This window comes from Chenopodium quinoa, unplaced genomic scaffold, assembly GCF_001683475.1.
Source record: "Chenopodium quinoa cultivar QQ74 unplaced genomic scaffold, ASM168347v1, whole genome shotgun sequence".
Lineage (NCBI taxonomy): Eukaryota > Viridiplantae > Streptophyta > Magnoliopsida > Caryophyllales > Amaranthaceae > Chenopodium > Chenopodium quinoa.
In genome coordinates, this window is record NW_018743332.1 from 664,970 (window position 1) to 688,058 (window position 23,089).

Genomic DNA, 23,089 nt, shown 5'->3' on the forward strand with positions numbered 1-23,089 from the left:
TTTTGTTATGCTTTTCAATTTTACAATGTATAGTGAGTAGTTCCTTTGCTGGGTGGTGAAGCATGTATGAATGATAAGCTATAGCTAATTTGGGGTTTTTGATTGATTTGATGATGTGATAAAATTTGTTGATGAAATTTGTGCATGTGTTCGATTTGAAGAGGAGTAGCTAACCTTTTCTAACCTTGATTATCAAGCTAGATTGCATAGTAGTTTTCAATGACACAAAAAGTTGATTTGGAAGCTATTATTATCGATTGATCTTGTTTTGCAATTTTCCTTTGAAGTCATTTGTAGAGACATCTAGATTGACCCTAGAAAATAGCGTGATTTTGATTGCGAATATCATCTTCCCTCGCATTGCTTGATTGAACAAATTCCCGACAAATTGGCAAGTTTATCGTGAGTGCATGTGGATCCTAAATTGCCTAGTATTTTGATAATTGAATTCTATTTGTTAGTTTTGATTGAGTTGACTTGCTAGCTTAGACAAGCCCTATTGTTTAAAATTTTGGAATAGTTTAACTAGAGACATTAGCTAATACCGCACTCCCTTGGGTTCGATCCGGATGTTCCCCTATACCTAGGGTTGGGTTTGGTTTTATAAATTTGGTTTTGATATGGGAATCTTAGAAATCAACGACCTAGGGTTCACCCGCTTCAACCGCCACCATCACCTACCTCGACAGCGCCAAAATAAAAATAAATATAAAATTTCAGGCCGGGCCAGCAGACCGAGCTAAAAAAAAAATGGTAACTCAAAATTAAAAATATGGTTAAAAATATGAAAGCAAAGTCCTTATTTTGTGGTAACTAAAAATTGAAGGGTTCGTTTGGCATTGTTGTGGTTTTCTGTTTTTGGTTTTTTGTTTTCTAAAAGTATATGATATGTGTGTCATAATGAATCAAAAATTATATAAACTTATTAAAATTATGATAATTTTGAAAACTGACAACAGAAAAGTGAAAACACCTTTTTTTGTTTCCTGTTTTTAGTTTTTGGTTTTAAAAAAAAAACTAAAAACTAAAAATCAAAACTGAGGCCAAACAAACCCGAATAAATCGAGTTGATTTGTGGTAAACTGAACCACGGAGTTACCCATTTCGGATTGGGTTTCCCCCTTTGTCGGCTTACACCAACTATCAACAAAAACCTACACCTCCCTCACACTTCAACTCCTCTTCCCTCTCTCAATACTCTTTCAAGAAGAGAGAGAAATTTTAACCTCAATTTTATCTCTTCTTCCATATCTTCATTTCCCCCAATATTATCATGTTTTTCTGATCAATTTCTTCATCAATCATCACTTCATATAATAATCTCTGATTACAAAAAAAAAAAGAACCCCAGAAAAATGGCGCACGCTGTGTTTCAAGCAGCTCAAATTATGCCCATGAATACCCAAATTTCGCCTAAAAAGTCTATCTTTACAAAACCCACAATTTTACCCATGATTTCTTCATACCCAATTGCAGGAAAATCAAGGAAAACTCTGTTTATCAGGGATTTTCTATCTTCTACTCCTCCTGTTGATGGGGATTCTTCAATTGGTCATTTGGAGCGCTGCTTAGGCGTTTCTTCGGCGCCTTTGGATTCTTCGGCTTCGGCGACATTGTCGTCTTCTGGGATGTTTGCTCCTTCTATGAAGGGAAAGTATGGTGCTTTTGGTGCTGTTACTTTGGAGAAGTCTAAGCTTGATATGACTCAGAAGCAAACCCTTTCTAGTCCTGAGGTTTATCACTCTTCCCCCCCTTTTTTTATTGGCTTAATCTTTTGTATTATTTATGTTGAGAATTTCGAATTTGTAGATTGATTGTTGTTTTTTAATTTCTTTTGGATGAATTTCTTGAGTTTGTTTGTTGTTCTTGAGTTTTGTGTTGAAGGTATGATTTGTTGCTGATATTTGATTCTTGTAAAGTAGTTGGAATGGTTTAGTTATTGTATTGATTGTAAAGATGGAAGAATGTTTGTGAAATGAAGTTTTACATACGGTTTTGACATAGTAGTGGTGAGTGGTGATGGTACCCTGTCTAATCAATGTCCTTGTACTGCATCAAGTTCGGTTTTGACATATTAGTGTTGACCATACCAATGCCCTTGTACTGCATCAACTTCGGTTTCGACATATTAGTGGTGACCATACCAATGCCCTTGTACTGCACCTATTTTCCTGGGTTATTTCTTTCCCTGCAAGGTTCGGGCTATGGAATTTAATGAGATGTATGCAATAATAAGTGGGCATTTTGGGTCTTGAATACATGGGTAACAATTTTGTTGCGCAATCTCTTTATAAATTTTGATAATTGCTGGATTTTATCTCTCTGGACTTTTGTCACATGGTATGACTAACAAAGAACATTGATTGGTGGCCTCAATCTGTTGACTGTATGCATAGTAGCTGTGTACTGATTCTTTTTAAGGTGGCTTGAAGGCTTCGGTGACAATTTAGAATTTAGAGCTTAGTGCTTGTAAGTATGATGGAAGATGTTTATATTGTATTGAAATTAGTTTTGAAATTTCAGTGGCAAGTGTGCCATGTTCTATCTCTTTTGAGGGTTACTGAATATTTGGGTCTTAAATCTGTAGAATGAATGAATATTATTAGTTACACAATCTAGAAATGTCTATATTATTGCCAAATTTCTATCTTTCGGGACATTTGTCAGATATGTAGACTTGAGAACATTGAGAACATTGATTTGTAGACTTGGTAATGAAGTCACTGTTAATCTGTGTTGCATAAGTCTTTCTATAATTGCTGGAACCACACTTCTATATGAATGAGAGCCACCCTGAATTGATCTAGGAAAATTTGCTGTTGAACATACACTTTTTTTAATTGATACTTTGTCTTTGGTTTCTTTAGCAAGCTTTAGTGTAAAAAGTACAAACTCACCCATATAAGTAGTCAAAATTAGGAGAGAGGCAACAGCGTAAGAACTAAGAAATCCTTGTGAAGTTTGGAAAAAAGGTAGGTAGTGGTGTCACATAAAATATATTGATGTGCCCAAAAGATAAATGATTGAGCTAATTTTATAAATCCTTAAAAGGAAAATGGCAGGAGCATAGAATTAATAAAATTAACCGAGGAAGTATAATCCATACCGTCAACTTTGTCAAGTATATCCAATTCAAATTTCTGTCCACTAAAATAATCTACAGCTGCCAATATATCTCGTGGCCAATACATACATTGTTTTCGGGTATATCAATGAACAGTTGCAGGGGTCTTTTTTATGGGGCTGGGGCAATACTTCCTTATTTGGATCTTTTGTTGAATGAATGCGTTTCTAAGTCCATTATTATATATTCTAATAATACTTGGTCCCCACCTTACAGAAACAAATTTATAATAAATGTCAAAATGGAATTTTCTTTCGACCTGAGATTTTTTCTCCTTTTCATTCATGATGGGAATTATTTTTATTTTTTATTTTATTTTTTTTTTTTCTTTGGGGAAGAGCAAAGGTAATCCAGATGCATTTTTTCTGTGTTTTAAATGATTTATTATTGTTTCGAAGAAACATTACACTTATAACCTACACCTTATACCCTTAGTTTTATCCTAGTTAGGATTCTTTAAAAAGCATGAAGCGCAAGGCCAAAGTGTTTGTCCTTGTTAGCACAAAGCCTCTAATCTTTTATTTTTTATTTTTATTATGCATTTATGGTATGATTTTTGGCAAGGGAAACTCAAAGAGATTTAGAAAAAAGTTTAGCATGGCTAAAGCAAAAGATATAGTGACAGCTCAAACTCTTGGTACAGGAATGCAATTCGTTACCTAAATTTGTCAATCTAACTGAAAGTTTGCGTGACTGAGTAGTGTATATAGTGTATACCCACTGGCGAGTTTAATCTTTATGGGAGCTTGAGAGTAAAAGACAAGGAAATTGGCTAACCTAAAAGCATGACTGGTGATTGTCACCAATAAACAATTTCCATTGATATGTGGTGTCCTTCTATACTAACTTCAAAATGGGTCTCAATAAAATAAGTTTTTGTTCTATTTACCTGAAATAAAGTAATCTTATCTAGATTTTTTGTTTATTTTGTATGCTAATATATAAGACCAAACATTATCAAGCGAAGTTATATTTGTCGTAATGTGAATCTTTCTAATATCTAATTGCATTTTTTTTTCTACTTATATGGAATTAATATTGTATAGCATTAAGCAAACAAAAATAAGATTTTGATTGGTCTTAATTTGTAAGGTTTGGTTTTAACTGATTTGTTTTTATTAAGAATTAAATGTTGCTTAAATAACATAAAGAGAACTTAGCCGTATGGAATTTGATTTGGACCTTAATTCCACAAGGGCTTTGTTTTGTAGAAATTTTGTCAAATTATCTAACTCATGTAGCAGGCGTGCACCTCCTAGTCACAACATGCATTACGCTCACGCCTGGTACCGCATTTTAAAAAATTAAGGCCCCTAGGGTTGGTGTCCGATGAATTATTATATATTATTATTTCTTAAGACCAAGTATGCTACTTTTAATGTATTATTATTGCCAATATAACCAGTTGATTTCAATTATTAAATGCTGAAAAATATGTGCATGTATAAGAATGGATCCATTATTTTAGTGAGGATACAAATAAACAATACCATTACAATTCCTTTGATCTTGCTAACTATGAGATATCAAGAATCACATTAGAAATCAGAACTGGATAAGGGAAAGAAGTAATGTTACTTGAATCATGATTACCTTGGTGAGTGATGTCTTCATTGCTACATAGTTCTATAGTCGGTGCATTAAGTTGCTTTGTTACTACCTAAAAGATTTGGAGCTTGGGAAAATTTCTGTTCTTAACTTGATTATCAAGTTATTATTTTTGATGTGAAGCTGCTTAAGCGACTCTTTCCGTTCCTTATTATTTTGCCTATTTGATCCAAAAAGCTCTCACAAAAAATGGTCAAATGGGGCAAAAAGGGACCAAGGGATTACATACCTTTGCCCGGTCTGGTTTATGCAATATAAATACAAAAATCTTTTAGCAGAGAAGATTATATTTATGAATTTGAATATCCACAAATGGTGAATATTTTACACTTTTTCCATTCATTATGGAGGTTCTTTGAAACTTTATTAGGTAAATATATGAGGATCTACTCTTTATGGATATTGCCAAGTAATATAAATTTACTAATTGGGTGCAATCTTTGCGTGTTAATGTACAGCTAGCGACAGGTGGAGGTGGTGGTGATATTGGGAAGAGAATCAATAATGGTGGTGGAGATGGTGGTGACGATGGTGGAGACGACGATGACTACTTCGATGACTTCGATGATGGTGATGAAGGAGATGATGGGGGAATTTTCAGGAGGCGTATTGTTTTGCAAGAGGTAAGTAAATCATTTTCATTCCTAGATTGCATCTCATGCTTTGTAAAGTAAACAAGTCCATCCTGAACTAAAACATTCGTCGTGCATGTTTCAGCTATTTGATCGAAAATTTCTAGATGCAGTTCTTAGTGAGTGGCAGAAAACAGTGATGGACCTTCCAGCTGGGATTAGGCAAGCTTTTGAGATGGTGATTACCCATTTACCCTTTACCATATTCTCTCATTCACTGAATTTCACTGTTAAGAATCTGATCTTACTATTTACTCCAGGGTTTGGTTAGCTCTGCTCAACTGGTTAAATTCTTAGTAATTAATGCCAGACCAAACACAATTCGAACTATTGCGCGTGGCCTTCCTCAGGGAATATCAAGAGCATTCATTGGGAGGTGATTGCTTTTTACAATTATTTATGAACTTAAAAAGTTTTTTTTTTGGGGGACCATTGGGGTTTGCCACATGTTTAGATTTTTGCACTTTTTCTTGTCTAAATTATAAGTTACTTTCTTGAACTTGTGTTACTTGTTTTGGATTTTGAGAAGTTTTTGGTGCCTAACAGTTCAACTTCATCTATTGCTTTCTTGTATGTTCTACTAAGTAGTAAGTTGCTTTTTTGAGCAGAGAAAGGGGGGGGGGGGGGATAAAATTATGTTTACAAGAAATTAGCAGAGTGATGACTGGGAGCATTTTAACAACCACCACGTATGGCGTTGGTATATGATCATAGAAGATAGAGCTTTAAAATTGAAGGTGCTCTTCAAATTGTTAAGCAGCAAGCTTGTCCCTGTGAACCATGCATTAAAGTAAATGGCATACTAAGTCCCTGTATGTGTTTCATTAAAGGAAATACATTTCTGGGTGGCTACGAGACCGCTATATTTTGTCATTTTGTGATTATAATGCCAACTGCAAGAGTGCTATACCATGATTTGCTGCTGGGAGAGGAACTGGTTACTTTTAAAAAGAAAAGCTTTGATATTATCTTTTGGCTGATTTAAAGTTGTTTAATAATTCATAGTTGTAACTGCTCTTGTTATTTATCTATTGTTAATTAACATGGTTCGAAGTTAGAACAAATGTAGGTTTTTGTGGTGTAGTATGACAACTGATGTCATTCTGTATTGACTTGTTGCAACTTGCAGATGAATTTGTTGACCATCTGGCCTATCATGTAATGGCGATATTAAAATTTTAAAATGGTGGCTAGTATGTGATATTGTGGCTATTTTCTTGGTTCCAGGAATTAGGAGTTTAGTTGTAAATTAGAATGTGCTAGAACATCATTAATTCACCCATTAAGAGTCACGTAGGGATAAGAGGGGAAGGAGAGTTCACTTCTGTTCAACTATCTGCAAATGCTTACTTGCTTTTGCTCTCGAAATTTATTTATGTATTTTTTCTATTTTCTTGATGTGGGAAACAATCTTGAATTTTATTTCGGTATGCTTTGTACAGGATGATTGCAGATCCAGCTTTTTTGTATAGACTTCTTTTGGAGCAGGCTACGACCATTGGTTGTTCTGCTTCGTGGGAACTAAAGAATCGCAAGGATAGGTAGTTTCTACACAATTATCATTTTTCTCATCTTTTAGTATGTGCAGTCTTTAGGCAGCTTTTTTTTTTTTTTTTTTTTCCCCATCTTTGTTTTGCTTTTTCCCTTTTCAGCATACATCTTTAGCTGATTCTGTACATGTTTGTCTTTGTTGGTTGCAGGATAAAACAGGAGTGGGATTTAGCTCTTATTAATGTCTTGACAGCAGCAGCATGCAATGCAGTTGTTGTTTGGTCACTTGCACCTTGTCGTTCGTATGGAAACACGTTTCGATTTGATTTGCAGAATACATTGCAAAAGCTTCCTAACAATGTGTTTGAAAAGAGCTATCCTCTCAGGGAATTTGATTTACAAAAAAGAATTCATTCATTTTTCTACAAGGCTGCAGAACTGTGTTTTGTGGGGCTTAGTGCTGGTGCAGTACAAGGTGCCCTGTCAAATCTATGTGCTAAGAAAAAGAATGACAGGTTTCCATCTTTTCTCGGACACTGTTTGTAGTATCTAATACTCTTTTCTACGCAAGTATATTAAGCTCCATTTTCTCCAGGTTATCTGTGACAATACCATCTGTTAGGACTAATGCACTTGGCACCGGTGCCTTTCTTGGGATTTATGCTAATTTGCGTTATCAGCTCCTATGTGGTATTGACCGAGGATTATCCAGCTACTTTGATGTTATTGGAGTAGCACTATTTTTCAGCTCAGCTCTGAGGTCTGCAGTTCTTCCCTTCTCCTCCCGAGAAGTATCTGTTTGTCTCAACTTTCTTTTTTTTTTTGAAGTATTGAAGTCTTATGAGCTTTGAAGCGTATGCCTGGTACATGTTTTACCAAGTTCTGATATCAAGATACCAAAGTGTGTCTAATTTCCATCTTAGATTTTTTACCTGTTCATTGATATATTATGGTGCACGTACACCTGATTGTGAAGTATTTTCGTTAATGCTTTTGCAGTTTATGTTTTTGATGGTGAGTTGGTGACTTCCTTAAAATTAATGAGAACACATTTGAATTTTAGGAAGTTCACTTGAAGCTTTCTTTTTATCTAAGTAGTCTGATCGAAAAATCTTAACTTCCCTTGTTTTTTCCAGTAAAATCCCTTTGTTTCTTTTGCTGATAAATTACATAGCATTTACTCATGTTTGCAATTAGGTTAATAAGTAAATTTTGTGATATACTATTCTTTGTTTCTCAACCTTGAGAGGTTAGAATTCAAGCTGATAATCATAACACTCTATTTACTCATGCTATATACTCTGTAGTTTCTTGTGACACTGCTGTGTTGCTAAGGTTTGTGCTTTTCACTGCATGCAGGATCATGAATGTTCAAGTAGGAGAGACATCACGGCTGGCATGGCTGGGAATAGAGGCAGACCCCCTTGTTCAATCAGACCTTTTAAAGGCTTACAATCGGGCTCCTGAGACCAATAATTCCAAGCAGGGTTCCAGTTGGTTTATATCGAAGAGCACCATTGTCTCAGGACTCGGTTTTCTTGGGCTTCCACAAGGTAATGGTGATTCTGCTAAAGAGTCAGATGCTCCCAAGCCTCGGAGGAAACGGGTTGTTAGGAAAAAAGTGACTACGGCGTAGTACTGTCAACATATTGTCCAATTTTGCAGCCATATAAGTAGTTAGCTCTGGAAAGATATACAAAGCTGACCATATCATGGGTCGTCGGTAATACTCAGGGCAATCTAAGTGTGCAAGCACCTGCAGTTTGTGTCTAATGTGTTGAGACATCCGATGTTCTGCCCGTTGAAGTCACCATGGTGGAAAGTAGAAACAAATTGATCTGGAAGCTGTAAAGGTGGTTTGTGAAATGACAATATAGCCATAAGACCAGCTCTGAAAGCTTCTGAAGAATTTTGTTTCTTTTCTTTTGCTCTATTTCTTCACTGGATAAAAATTATCTAGGCTCCACCTGGTAGCATATGTTCCTTTATTGTTTTACTGTAATCTGCAGTAGCCAATTGATTGCATAAATGATCCTTTGATATTCTATACTGTGCAATCGCCTATAATGCTGCTGATAGTACATAGTTGTTTTTGCCATAGAATATTGACTGACTACTGTTTTTTAAATGCATATTAAATACATTAATAGGCTAATGCTATTGTTCAACTTACATCACCTATACATTGAAAATCTGGTGAAGCACACATCTGCCCAAAAAAATTTGGCAAAAGATAGTTCTTCGTACTACACTTCGCGATAAGTCACGAAAGATTCATTCCAGCCACCAAGCTACATTTAGCATCATAAATTTGTTTGATGCAGTTTGATATCACGAAATGTGTTATGTGCTCCATAACCATCTTTCCAAAGGCTACAATGCTAAATGATGGTGAGCCAACATGTTTTTTTTTCCCCCCTCGAGTGAGAGATATGTGAGTTCAGTTGTACCAGTTCAGCATGAGAGTACTAACATCCTTGTGACTACTTATCTCCTATCGTGTCCGTCATGAATTTCGGCTGAACATTAGCTTCAACTCCTTAGCTATTGACATCTCTTTCGTTACAACATTATACTTGCTAGAAAATCCAATGTACCTAGATCCGTTTTCCCTTTTATCACCCCACGTGCTACTTCATTCAATGATTCCTCCTTTTCCAAGCCCCAACAATATTAAGCTTAAGGAATCCTCTCTGATGATCATTTATATATACCATTGTGAGAAACATTTATGTTGCATGTATAGTTGTTTCTTTAATTCTTTTGGCCGTTTTGAAGAGCCATTTTTACATAAGTTGTTGCCACATGCATTGTGCTCTATTACACACTACTTGTGTCTTTAGGTAATTTTGTGGTTATTTGGATGCTTTCAGAGTGTACTAAGAGGCGTATTGGACAGGTTGATAAGCTGATGGTTCATATCAAAGACGTGGTGTATTGCTAGAAAACATTGATGTTTGGAAATGGCTAGAATTGATTCTCGAAGCATTAATTTTGATTTATATATCATCGAAGTTGATGATAGCAATATGGGTAGAGTCGAAACTAAAAATTCAACTGTTCAAGTGTCGCTAGACTATTGTGGCTTGTTGCTCTTTGCATAAGCAAGCAAGGCTTGTGGCCAAGCAAACCATGGCGCTCTAACCATCGCCCATTCGCCCAACCATCACGCGATGGTCACAATTAGGGGTGAGCAAAAAAATCCAAGTGCCTGGTTATGGAATCGGAGCCGGTTTTTGAACATGGTTAGTTCAGACCCAGAATTGGTTCTATTGGGTTTGAGTCTAGATATGGTCCGGATGTAGCGGGTTTACACCTAGTAGATTTGTGTCTAGATAAAAAAATTACGACCTAGTTGGAATCGGCTCCAATACTAGGTCCATAATGTTTGGTTCTGGCACCCACTGAGTACCACATCTATTTGGTTCCAATGCTGGGTACCTAGTTTAATCAAATCTAGGACCAGGTTCCTGCTATTGGATTCGGTTATTGTAGATGATATGTGAACTTTTCAAGGCCCAAATTCTCAACATACTAAATTACTAATAACACTTATGCGATTCAAGTTAAGTAATTTAACCAACAAAACCTAAAATTTCTCATTCTCTCATAGCCTTTGTACTCTAATTCTCTTAGCTCTTCATCATCAACCTCAAATACCTCCAATCGGCTACCGTCGATGGTCTGACCTCCATTCACATTTTGGTCATCCGTCCACCCTTACTCCCTCCGCCGATCTGGCCTTCGTTCACCCTTACTCTCATTATTGGTCATTCGTCCACCTTTACTCCTCCAATCACTCTCTTCACTCGTTTATTTTGGTTTTTCCATTACATTTACAAAATATTAGTGTAATTATATCATATAACTAATATATAAAGCTAAACTTTTAGCCAGGTCACGAGGCAGCGACACTTGGCGATCTAATTTTTTGCCAAGTGTCGCGCCATGTACAAGTTTAGAATTTACTTGAATAGAATTTTAGGATAAATTGTTAGTTTAGAGTTTTATTTCTGATAAAATACCAATATTTCAAATTTACAAATTGAATTATAATTTTATTCAAAAAAATTATTAGATTATAATTCTCAAAAATTATCATATAAATTTATTTTTAATATCATAATAGTTTTTGGAGCAAAGGAAGTAGTTCAAAGCGTAAACACATTCATTTATAATATATATTAATTGGTTAAAATAATATACTTCACAATCTAATAGAATTTTATTACTATGTACTTATTTAGACCTGTCAATTAGGGTCGGGTCATGAGTCATCTTGGATTGGGTCACTTCATGTTACGAGTCAAGAAATATTCAACTCTTGCCCAAGGTTTTGGGTTCCAAATTTTGAATCAACCCAACGGGCTTTTAACATTAATTCTATTTAATTTATTTTTTGCTTATTTTTTTTTTATTTTTTAATGTATTAAATCGAACATTTCCACCAACATTATTATTACTCATTACATGCCTGCTAGATAGCAAATCGTCACAAAAATAAATTAATTCCTATCTAATTTTGTATCAATGATATATTTTAAAATTTGATATATAGATTAAAAATTTATCTTAAAATTCAATAAATAACCCGGGCATCGCACGGGGCACAAAACTAATAACTAATATATAAAAACTAAACTTTTAGTCAGGTCTCGAGGCAACGACATTTGGCGTTCCAACTTTTCGCCAAGTGTCGCGGCACGTTGGATGGTTTTAAATAGACTTCTTAAGATACAAAAAAGTTAGTTTAGAATTATATTCTATTTGGATAGGATAAAATTGATTGTTTAAAGATTTAATTTCGATAAAATATCAATATTTCAGATGTACAAATTGAATTATAAATTTATATGATAATTTTTTAGAATTATAACAGATCAAAGTGTAAAATTTACCTTTATAATATATACTAACCGGTTAAAATAATATACATCACAATTTAATATAGTTTTATTACTATGTAGACCTGTCAATTAGGGTTGGGTCATGAGTCATTTCAGATTGGGTCACTTTAGGTTACGAGTCAAGAAATGTTCAACCCTTGCTCAAAGTTTCGTGTTCGGGTCAATCCGACAGGCTTAGAATATTTATTTTATTTTATTTATTTATTGCTAATTTTTTTTAATGCATTAAATCGAACATTTCCACTGACATTATTTATTAGTCATTGCATGCCTTCTAGATAGCAAATCGTCACAAAAGTATATCAATTCCTAAATAATTTTGTATCAATGATATATTTTAAAATTTGATATACAAATTAAAAATTTATCTAAATATTCAATAAACAATCCGGGCATCGCACGGGGCACAAAACTAGTAGACGGTAAAAGCTTAAAACTAACTGATTATATGATGCAGTCAAGTAAGGTGATAGCCCCTTCACACCAAGTAACATAACATCAGAATCTAAGGATCCTTCTTCCACCAAAACTTGCTTTATAAATCATGTGGTTAAAAATTCTTATTTTATTTATTGGGTAATGCTATATGTAACCCTAAATACACTCTTGAAAAACACGCGTAAATTAGTGTAATAGTGTTTATATTTTTTTGATTTCCTAATTTTATACAACTCTAGTGTAAATTTAATGATTATATGTAACCCTAAGGGCTATATATATCATTTTCCTTATTTATTTTCATTAATTTTTCTCATAGGTAGGTAGACACCTAGGTATACATGTGCAATATCTTAAAACATGTTAAAAAGTTTTTATAAAAAAAATAATTACAGTTAGCTAGAAAAAAATAGGAACTGGCTTGAATTGGGTACCCAAATTTGGAACCGTTTCCAACAGGGTCCAAGATCGTATCCAGAAATTTAAGACCTGGTTTCACCGGTTCCAAAGTCTAAATCATTGGAATCGACTTAACCAATTTTGATTGCAGTCCTTTCCTCACCCCCAACTACAACACGTCGCCACTATCATCACATTACCATAACATGATGGCCTCGTAAGTGCATCGCTTCGAAGAATTTTGCCTAGGGCACTGGATTTCCATTCGCCACTATGTTTTGTGTGCAAGCGTCGTCGTAGCATTATTCGAGATCCAACACTCGATAATTCTTTTGCATCTAACATAGCATCATCGCTACACCATCGTTAGAAGCGCCCGCTAGCTTGGGTGTGCATGGGTCGCGCGAGCACTCCCGACTACAACATGTTTTGTCGCCTCTAATTGACCAATCATATGCCGAATAATTATTTCATGAGATTTATTGATTGATTTATTTATTTTTTAATTTATAATTATGAAAAAATTAAATCCTTCAGAGATTTTTTTATATTTAATTTCCTCCTCACCTTTTTTTTGGTAAATAGAGAATTGATTAGGGGATTTTTATCCACCAATCAGCATCCGACACGTGGGCCAGCCAGGTTTCGCCACGTGTCCTTCATGTAGGCCAATAGGAGCCTGCCACGTGTCATCAAGAGATTCGTCCTCCTTGGACTAATTGCACTGTGACACGTGTCCACCCATGCCAAATGGGAAAACCGGCCAACAAGGCCCAATCATTGTGGGAGGCCCAGTCAACCTTAGGTTTAACCTAAACCTAGTACTGGCACGCATCCCAAGGCATATAAATATGCCCATTAATCCTCATTAAGGGAGATCACACACATTTAACACTCTCACCTCGAGAGACCCAATTACTTTTATTTCCGCATTAATTACTCCTTAATCAAGTACTAACTTGACCGTCGGAGGCGGATCTCCAATCGTCCGGAGCATCCGTTTGTTTTGCAGGTACAGGCGTCCGGTTCCAGTCTCAGAATTGTAACTCTCCCGCAAGACATCAGAAAACCCCGAAACATTTTGGCGCCGTTTGTGGGGAGAGTACTTCTGAGATGGCATCCACGTCTGTACCGACTCCTGAAGAGAGGCGTCCCCTGGACGACCCTCAAGTTCAGTCGGACCATGATACTGAGGAAGAATTTGAAGTTGAAGCTCACACAGCTTCAGACGGGACCCTAAGGGCCCGACGCACCCGTCATACCGAAAGGAGAGAACGGGAAGATCTTCAAACTGGACTCAGTGATCCAGCCGGCGCACCGCCTATTCAGCAGCAGCCGGCTGATGGGTCTGCTCCCATTACAAGAAACGAACTCATGACCTTCATGAGGGGCTTCAAGGGAGAGATTCAAGAGTTGCTCAACAAGAAGCCGCCTGCTTTGGCCAAGGAGCAGTCGGCTAAGAAACCTTCCTCTTCAGGGAAGAGGAAGCCTGTTCAAGGGCGAGAGGCAACCCCTCATCCTAACTCTAGGAAGTGGGAGCCGCCTGTCCTTGATTTCACAAAGTACCGCTTTCCTACTCCAGGAAAGAGGAAACCTGTCCGTCATATTCAGGCGGACGGGTCGAAGAAAACATACACAGATGCTCGGCTATTGCTAGAGCAAAAGAAGAATGACCGATTGTCAGAGTCGGCCTCTACTTCAGACTTCCAAGACAGTCTACGCAATACCTCGATGAGGTATACTCAGTCGCATCATGAGAGTCAGTCAGGCGGTACCTCCCGTCAGTCCGGCTTTCATAGTGACCAGGCGGTACCAAACTTACCATTTGTACCGCAACAACAATATTTTTTGCAGCCACCTCTGTTTGGAGGGCATGCAGCAAATAATGTCCAACCTATGGACTGGCAGCTACGGTTGCTTAGACTTGGGGAACAGCCGTCGGCCTTCTCCAAGGAAATTACTGAAGCCGCTCAGTCGGCCAAAGTGAAAAATGTATTAGTAGGCGCCTATGACGGCACTACTAACCCAGAAGACCATTTGATGGCATTCACCAACCTGATGTACCTTCAAGGGTTGGATAATCCCACTTGGTGCAAGTGTTTTCTAGCGACTCTCAAAGGAATCGCACAACAATGGTTCGGCAACCTGCCGACTGGTTGCGTGAATAACTTCAGGACGCTTGCTTACTTATTCACCTCCAACTTTGCCATGAACATACCTGCGAAGAAGACGACCCTTGATTTAGGAACGATTCAGCAGGGCGAGAAGGAGGGGCTTCGTTCTTACATCAGGCGGTTTAACCTGATGAGAATACAGATTCAAGGGTTACCGGATGAGGTAGCCTATACTGACTTTTTCAGAGGCCTCAAAGACGGGTCGACATTCAAATTTGATTTGGTTCGAAAGAGGGTGGCGACTCTTCAAGAGGCCTTGATTGAAGCGGAAGACTATATACAGGCGACTGATCTTTGTAGTACGGGAAAACAGTCGGACGGGAAAAGGTTCGACAAAAGAGAAGGACGACAGAAACAGTCGTCAAACAAAGATGAGAAGAAGAGAAAAGAGGTCTGGGCGGCTGATTCCTCTAAACAGCCGGCCCAGAAGAAGAGGAAAGAATTCAAACCATACTCCCCAAAGTATGCGTTTAACAAGGATAGCCAAGCTACCCTAAAGGAAATCATGGGACGGATCTCAATTGAGAAGCCGGCCCCCATGAAGGGTTCTGCGAGCAACCGGAACCAAGAAAAATTCTGTGATTATCATGAAGATGTTGGTCATCACACCAACGAATGCATCAGTCTCATGCGGTATCTGGACCGCCTGGCTGAGCAAGGCGATCTTGACTCTTATGTCAAGAAATCTACGGGGAACACTTCCTCGAAAAAGCAGTCGGCCAAAAAGAGTCAACAGGCCGACAACTCTGATACATATGATGCAGTCGTCTACACCATTGCAGGCGGCTTCTCAGGAGGCGGCCCCACTATTAGGGGCAACAAAGACAATATCAGGCGGCTAGACGTAAATTCCGTTCACCAAGAACGACCCTCTAAATATTCATTTCCTGAGATTGTCATCACTGAAGAAGATCTAGGAGGGGTAAGGGGGCCGCATGACGACCCTATTGTTATTGAATGTAAAGTGGTCAACCAGAGAGTTGGCCGAATCCTTATAGATACCGGAAGCTCCTCAGATCTTATCAGTAGCAAATGTCTGTCAAAACTCAAATATCAGACTGATTGCATACATCCGGCATCCCACCCTTTAGTAGGGTTTGGAGGAGGAGTTGTCCACCCAGTGGGACGAGTGGATTTACCCATCCGCCTGGGTGAAAAAGGGGAAGGACGACACATGGTAGTCCGGTTCCTGGTAGTAGAAGAACTCTCGGCATACAACATGATTCTGGGACGACCAACCCTGAATAATTCCAAGGCTGTTATAATCCCATCTCTTATGTTGCTCAAGTTTGAGAGGGATGATGGAACAGTCGGGTCCCTAAGGGGAGATCAGAGGATGGCCCGAGAGTGCTATCTCTCGGATATCAAGCCCACTGTTATGGCCGCTGGGTCAAGTGGTGGAAAAACAGACCTTGACAATGTCAAGGAGAGTGCGCCTGTTCAAGAAGCAGGCGGCAAGAAGAGAAAGGCAGCCCAGACGGGGGCCGCAAGAAAAGACAGAAAATAGCAATCATTGGCAGAGGAGCGGTCGGATGAATTCCGCCCTCAGCCGGCTGGTGAGCATACGGACCTGATCTTAGACGACTCGCGTCCTGACCGAACAGTCAAAGTTGGGACGACTGCTCTGAGAGTCCTGGGTGACGACTTTCACAAACTATTGAAAGAATACAAGGACATCTTTGCATTCGAAGTCCGCGAAATGCCAGGCATTAGTCCTGACCTGGCGGTACATAAACTGGCTGTGGATCCAAAAAAGAAGCCGGTAAGGCAGAAGAAGCGGAACCATGGCGAAGAAAGAAGTCAGGCGGCAGCCGCCGAAGTTAAAAAATTACTTGATGCAGGGTTCATTCGGCAATGTTACTTCCCAGACTGGGTTGCAAATGTGGTGCTTGTTAAAAAGCCGAATGGCACCTGGCGAATGTGTGTAGACTACACAGACTTAAACAAGGCGTGCCCCAAAGACAGTTACCCTCTGCCTAAAATTGATAACCTGGTCGACTCAACAGCCGGCCATGCTTTGATGAGCTTTATCGACGCCTACTCTGGTTTCCATCAAATTCCTTTATGGAAGAAAGATCAGGAGAAGACGACCTTCGTCACTGATCAAGGGTTATACTGTTACACGGTCATGCCGTTTGGTCTTAAGAATGCCCCGGCCACCTTCCAGCGAATGATAAACACTGTGTTCTTTGATCAGATTGGGAGAAACGTCGAGGCATACATTGATGATATGATTGTCAAGTCTAAGCTTCAGATAGATCATCTGTCGGACCTCCGAGAAACTTTCGCCACACTCAGGCGGCACCATGTCATGCTCAATCCCAAGAAATGTGTATTTGAAGTTGAGTCTGGGAAATTTCTCGGATTCCTTATCAATCAGAGAGGAATAGAGGCGAACCCTGAGAAGGTGCAGGCGGTCATCGACATGCAGTCGCCTCGTACCGTCCGAGAGGTTCAGAAGTTAACAGGTTGTCTGGCGGCCTTGGGAATATTTCTAAGCCGATCAGGCGACAAATGCTTATACTTCTTCCAGGCCATTAAGAAGAAGGCAAGGTTTGAATGGGGGCCGGATGCTGAGGCGGCCTTCCAGAAATTGAAAGTTCACTTGCATTCCTTGTCGAGGCTGGTCAGCCCTTTGCCCAAAGAAGTACTCTACATGTACCTGGCCGTCTCTGATCATGCGTTAAGCGCTGTTCTTCTTGCTGAAAGAGACGGTTGTCAGCTCCCGGTCTACTTTGTCAGTCATGTACTGAAAAATGCCGAGTTGAGGTATTCCTTAGTGGAGAAATTTGGTCTTGCACTCTTCATGGCTGTTAAAAAATTGAAGCCCTACTTTTTGGCACATGCAATCGTCGTGTATACAGATCAACCTATCAAGCGGCCACTGACCACCATGGAGTCGTCAGGCCGGATGATCAAATGGGCCATAGAAATACAGAGCCTCGAAGTTACTTTCGAGTCTAGAAAAGCAGTGAAGGGGAAAGCCTTTGCTGACTTTATTGTTGAGATGACTCGTCCCCCTGATTCTCGAGATCCAGACCAAGTCTGGAAAAGGTATATGTGGACGGAAGCTCTACTTCAAATGGTTGTGGAGCAGGCGTCATATGTCAGTCGCCAGAGGGCGACAGGTACGAGTATGCTCTACGCTTCAGTTTTCAGGCCTCAAACAATGAGGCAGAATATGAAGCTTTACTAGCCGGAATCCGCATGTGCAAGGCGGCAGGGGCACGAAAGATAGACGCCTGTTCCGATTCACAATTGATAGTGAGTTAGTATAATGGCGAATACGAAGCAACCCATCCGGCCATGATAAAGTATTTACAGGTGATACGACAAGCAGTCGGATCCCTTGAAGATTTTCATCTGACTCAAGTGTCGAGATTAGAAAACAACCAGGCGGATGCACTTTCAAAATTAGCATCATCCGCCTCTTGTGATACTCCTCGAACTGTTTTTTGGGAAGTAATGGAGAAGAGAAGCATCGAGGAAGACCCTATTGGAATCCTAGACAGAAGCTCAACCTGGATGGATCCAATCAGGGCATATCTGACAGACGGTACCCTGCCGGATGATCATCACCAGGCGGCTGCGCTGAAAAAATGGGCAGCCAGTTTTGAAATGATAAGGGGAGAACTTCACAAAAGAGGGTACCTTCAACCCTACTTAAAGTGTGTTACTCCAGAAAAGGGACGAGAGATACTAGACGATCTTCACTCAGGTACTGCGCTTCCCATATAGGCGGTAGGTCGCTTGCTCAACGGACAAGGCGGCAGGGCTACTTTTGGCCTACTTTAGAAGCAGATGCAATGGAGATGGTGAAAAAATGTGACAAGTGCCAAAGGTTTAGCAAACTAATTCACCGTCCGGCTACTGACCTCACTACCATTCATAGCCCACTACCGTTTGCTAAGTGGGGCATGGATATTCTGGGTCCCTATACGCCTGCTACAGGTGGAAGGAGGTACATACTTGTTGCAGTCGACTACTTCACTAAATGGGTGGAGGCGGAGACTGTAAAGGGAATCAAGACGAAGGATGTAATTTCATTCATCTGGAAAAATGTCATCACTCGGTTCGGGGTTCCTATGTCTATGGTTTTTGATAATGGTCCCCAATTTGAGACGCCTGTTCTCAAAAGCTGGTTGGGTGACCAAGGAATTGCACACCGCTTTGCATCAGTCGGCCGTCCACAAGCAAACGGCCAGATAGAAGCCTTTAATAAAATCATCTCAGACGGTCTCAAGAAAAAGATTGAACGAGCAGGCGGCCTATGGGCGGATGAATTACCACATGTTCTCTGGGCCATTAGGACGACTGAAAAAGGGGTGACTGGAGAAACTCCATTCCTCCTAACCTATGGTGCGGAAGCTGTTCTTCCAATTGAACACTACGAGCCGACTCTTCGAGTAATGCTATATGAAGAAGAGGCAAACTGGGAAGCCATGCGCCTGGCATTAGACTCACTCCCAGAAAGGAGGGGCAATGCTGTCTTGCACCATGAAATTTACCGCCTGAGAATGACCAGATCATACAACAAAAAAGTACACAGGCGTCCACTCAAAGTGGGGGACTTTGTACTTAGAAAAATGGAAGCAGTTGGTAGGGCTAATGAGTCTGGCAAATTAACTCCCAACTGGGAAGGACCCTACCGAATCTATGAAGAGGTCAGGGACGGTAACTACCGTCTGGAAACACCAGACGGCCAACCGTTGCCTCGAACCTGGAATGTAGATAATCTTAAGAAATATTTCTTTTGAATGATGTAAATAGTCGAGGGCTACTTAATAAAAGTTTGTTGTTTCATTCAATTTTGTACTAAGAGGGGCATGCCTACTGACAAACAGTCGGCTACTCTCCATGTTTAATTTTCATTCTTACTTAAGAGGGGCACGCCGCTTGTTCCACACAACTGGCTACTCTCCCATAACACAGTTCACCAAGAACTATCAAAGGCTCATGGCTGAAATGATCAGACCAGGCGCCAAGCCAACTGATCCAAATATAAGTTTAATTCGGCCTGTCCCAACATTATAGCAGGCGTCCGACGGCATCCATCCGGATGAAATTCGTCGCAGAGAGCAGCTCCCTTTTGGGTGGAACATTGTTCTATAAAATCATTACACGGCACCTATACGACTGTCTAACCAAGACAACCACGTAGCCGTTTCCCGGACAAGGATACCTCTCACTTAACTGACTAATCAGGTCAAACAAGTGTTCGCAGTAACCATCCGTGTCAACCAACCGACTAAACTACTTGGGATAAGAACAGTCGGTATCTTATAAGTTAATAGCCAACAAACATTGGCGAATAAAGGGGAACAACCGGTACCCACCGCTTGAAACCTCTACTACTCAGTCACTCAGCGACTAGGTAACAATCATGTTTACTTGGTCACTCCTTAAAAATTTAGTATGAAACTAAAAAGGTGTTCATACAGCGCCTGTTCACACTAGATTAAATGTGGCGGGGAACAGTCGGCCTGGACCGACTAGAGTCTCTAGCCTAAAAAAAAAAAAACAAACAAGGCAGGTAGGAAACCACCTTCCTACTTGGTTAAAGGGGATCCAGTCTTTAAAGTGGCCGACTGATCGCTTAGCCTGGAAACAGACAACCAGTCGTCCAGGGGCATAGGTGGCGTGACTAACTACCTCGTACCTGTCCGCAACTATCGGCCATGCAAAACATTCGGTATAGTATGCAATTGGATATCAGAGTTTCGATACTTAGCAAAGTCGAAACAAATTCGAAACGAAACAAATTCGAAACATTTTGGCAAAAAGGCGACCTAAAATAATGGTCTCCTGAGTTATATTAACAGCCGACCAGAAGGACCGGCATAAATATTCATACCCCCGGCCCCTTGGCCGGGTAAAAGATACAAAAAGAAGCCGGTCATTAAGACCGGCAAAATATTCAAAACCCCGGCCCCCTGGCCGGGTAAACAGAAACAAACGGCACGCAGGTCGTAAAAAGAAGTCATAAAGCTTAAGAAGGGGTCAGATCTTCAATAATAGCAGCTGACGTCTGGTCAGCACTCTTTTTGTTGGACTCGACTTCAGCTGCATCCTTCTTCGATGCATCCACCCTAAGCGGCACAAGCGCCACTACCGGCTCCTCCTCCTCCAACGCCTCGTCCTCAGCAGCCGCCAAGATCTCTTGATTATATCTATCAGAACACTGACGGTACGTTTTTTCCCATGAGGAAAAGTCGGCATTGGGGAAGAGGCGGCCCCAGGTCAGGCGCTGGATCTGAGCAGAGTCTTCCATCATCTCTCGGACCAGCTCCTTCTTTTCTTGCTCGGCCTTTGCCGAGAGCTCCTGAGTAAGACTCTTCTCCTGGGTCACCAGGCGTTCCTTAACGTGTGCCAAGGATTTCTCCAAGGTGTCGTATGAGGACATTTTTTGGCGAAGAGGTCTCAGCTCGGCCTTGAGATTGTTGATGGTCGCCTCCAGCTCATTGTTTTTCTTCTGGGCCGCCTCCAACTGAGCCCGGATAGCAGAAGTAGCATGCGCCTGATAATAAAGAATATCAGTTGTCAAAATCTCATTTTGGGCAATTTGAAACATTGCCTTATCACAGTCAGAGGCGGCCATAGCTTTTGCAGCCTTTACCTCTTTGTTCTTCCTGTCAAGCGGCTTGCGAAGGCCGTTCACTCGGAGCAGGGCCTAAGTAAAAGGGAACAGGCGTCAGTTTTCAAACAAAAAACAGGCGTCCTGGAATTTAAATAACCAAAAATATGCTAATTATACCTCAGCAAGGACCCCTGCAATCCCGTCTAGGTCAAGGGTGCCGACACCCCTGACCGCCTCCCTCTCAGCCGGAGGGACGGCTTTGATCATAGACTTGGCCACCTCGACCAAGTTTGGCTCCTGAGGGCCGGCTGCATCAAGCATAAACAAACGGGTTAGACCTAGTAAAGAAGGGAGCAAGTCTAAATTCATAAGGACAGCTTCATACTTCTAGGCGGCCTGATTGGAGTTTTAGAAGGAGTGGACGGCTGTTTCTCAGCCGCCGCATGTTTCCTGGCAGTACCAGGAGAGCTCGCAACAGTCGTCCTCCGGGTCTTGGAGTCCGGCTGTTGGGAAGAAGAGGTTCTTGGAGTGCCCGTCTAAAAGAAAAACACTCGGTCAGTATATGCATAAACCCAACTCCAAAAAGAGAGTGAAAGGTTCGGAGCTCACCAAGGGCGCCCCCTTGTTGGGGGAGTCGGTTGAGGATTGTTGCATAATAGAGGCTCGCAACATGGCTGCCGGAGTCTTGGAAGCGGTGATCTTGCTCATGGCGTCCGCTACAAAGACAAGATACCAAGTTAATAAAAAGATAAACAGTAACTCATGGCAAAAAAGAGTATTCGACAGGCCGGCTACCTCTTGAACACCGACTGATAAGGCCACAGGCGGCCAGCAAGTACTCGTCATAGAGCCATTTGAAGCTCGGGACGCAGTGCAGGGGTACTTGCTCTCGTACCCCTGTAGTAGAGTCGACCCTCGACTCTACTTTAAAGAGTCCTTTATCCAGGATCTCTTTCTTGGCTTTGGGGGGAACAGGCGACATGCTGCGGCCGCCTGCAAGAAGAGGCGGATCCCTGTTCCACCTGTTGAAGCGCTTGTTCAGCTCTGTGTCTGAACTTTCAATGATAAGGAAGGTGTTTCGCCAATCCTTCCACTTGTTTGCTTTACCTCTTGTCATGAGGTAGCCTCTGTGGCTTGTCAATTGATACCAGCCGGTACCGCCTGCCTTAGGGGTCCGGCTGAGGTAGTTCATGTGGGCGAAAGCCTCGAAGTTTGGCTCCACCCCGTGCAGTTCGAACCCGGCCACATAGCCGAGTACGTTGACCCAGGAGTTTGGGGCTAACTGCCATAACCCCAACTCATACCCATCCAAGATCCGCTGAACAGCCGGATGTAGTGGGAAGCGCAGCCCAGCCCTGATGGCCGCCTCGTAGCAGCCAAAGCAGGCGCTATCATAACTAGTACCAGCCGGCCAGACGACTGTGTCTTCTGGATCCGGCACGAAAACTAAAAAGTCGGGGCCCATTGTGTGGTTCGCAATAAAGCTCCCCACTCTCTCTTGCATGGCCGTGATCCGGCCCCGTGGGACAGTGCAGTAGTAAGGGGTATTTTGCTCTCGGTAAGAGGCGGATGGCTCCGCCCAATGTCCCCCTTCTCAACTGCGTGAGAAAGCCTCGCCTCTTGTAGGCGGTTGTTTTTCTCTTCCGTGTCCAGAGAAGCATGACCAGAAGAACTAGACTCGGATTCATCCTCTGACGAGTCCGAAGAGGACGACTCCTCCCCTCTCCCAGAGGGGCCCG

General features: G+C 40.9%; 1 protein-coding gene across 1 annotated transcript; it reads left to right on the top strand.

Moving 5' to 3' along the window:
* Nucleotides 1–1,153: 1,153 nt before the first annotated feature.
* LOC110737964 (protein RETICULATA-RELATED 1, chloroplastic-like) lies at nt 1,154–9,023 on the top strand. Its single transcript, XM_021918310.1, has 8 exons — nt 1,154–1,733; nt 5,191–5,355; nt 5,450–5,542; nt 5,625–5,740; nt 6,807–6,905; nt 7,065–7,370; nt 7,451–7,615; nt 8,215–9,023. The coding sequence occupies exons 1-8, from the start codon at nt 1,356–1,358 to the stop codon at nt 8,489–8,491; spliced, it is 1,599 nt and encodes a 532-aa protein (XP_021774002.1). The 5' UTR covers nt 1,154–1,355; the 3' UTR covers nt 8,492–9,023.
* The last annotated feature ends 14,066 nt before the right edge of the window (nt 9,024–23,089 follow it).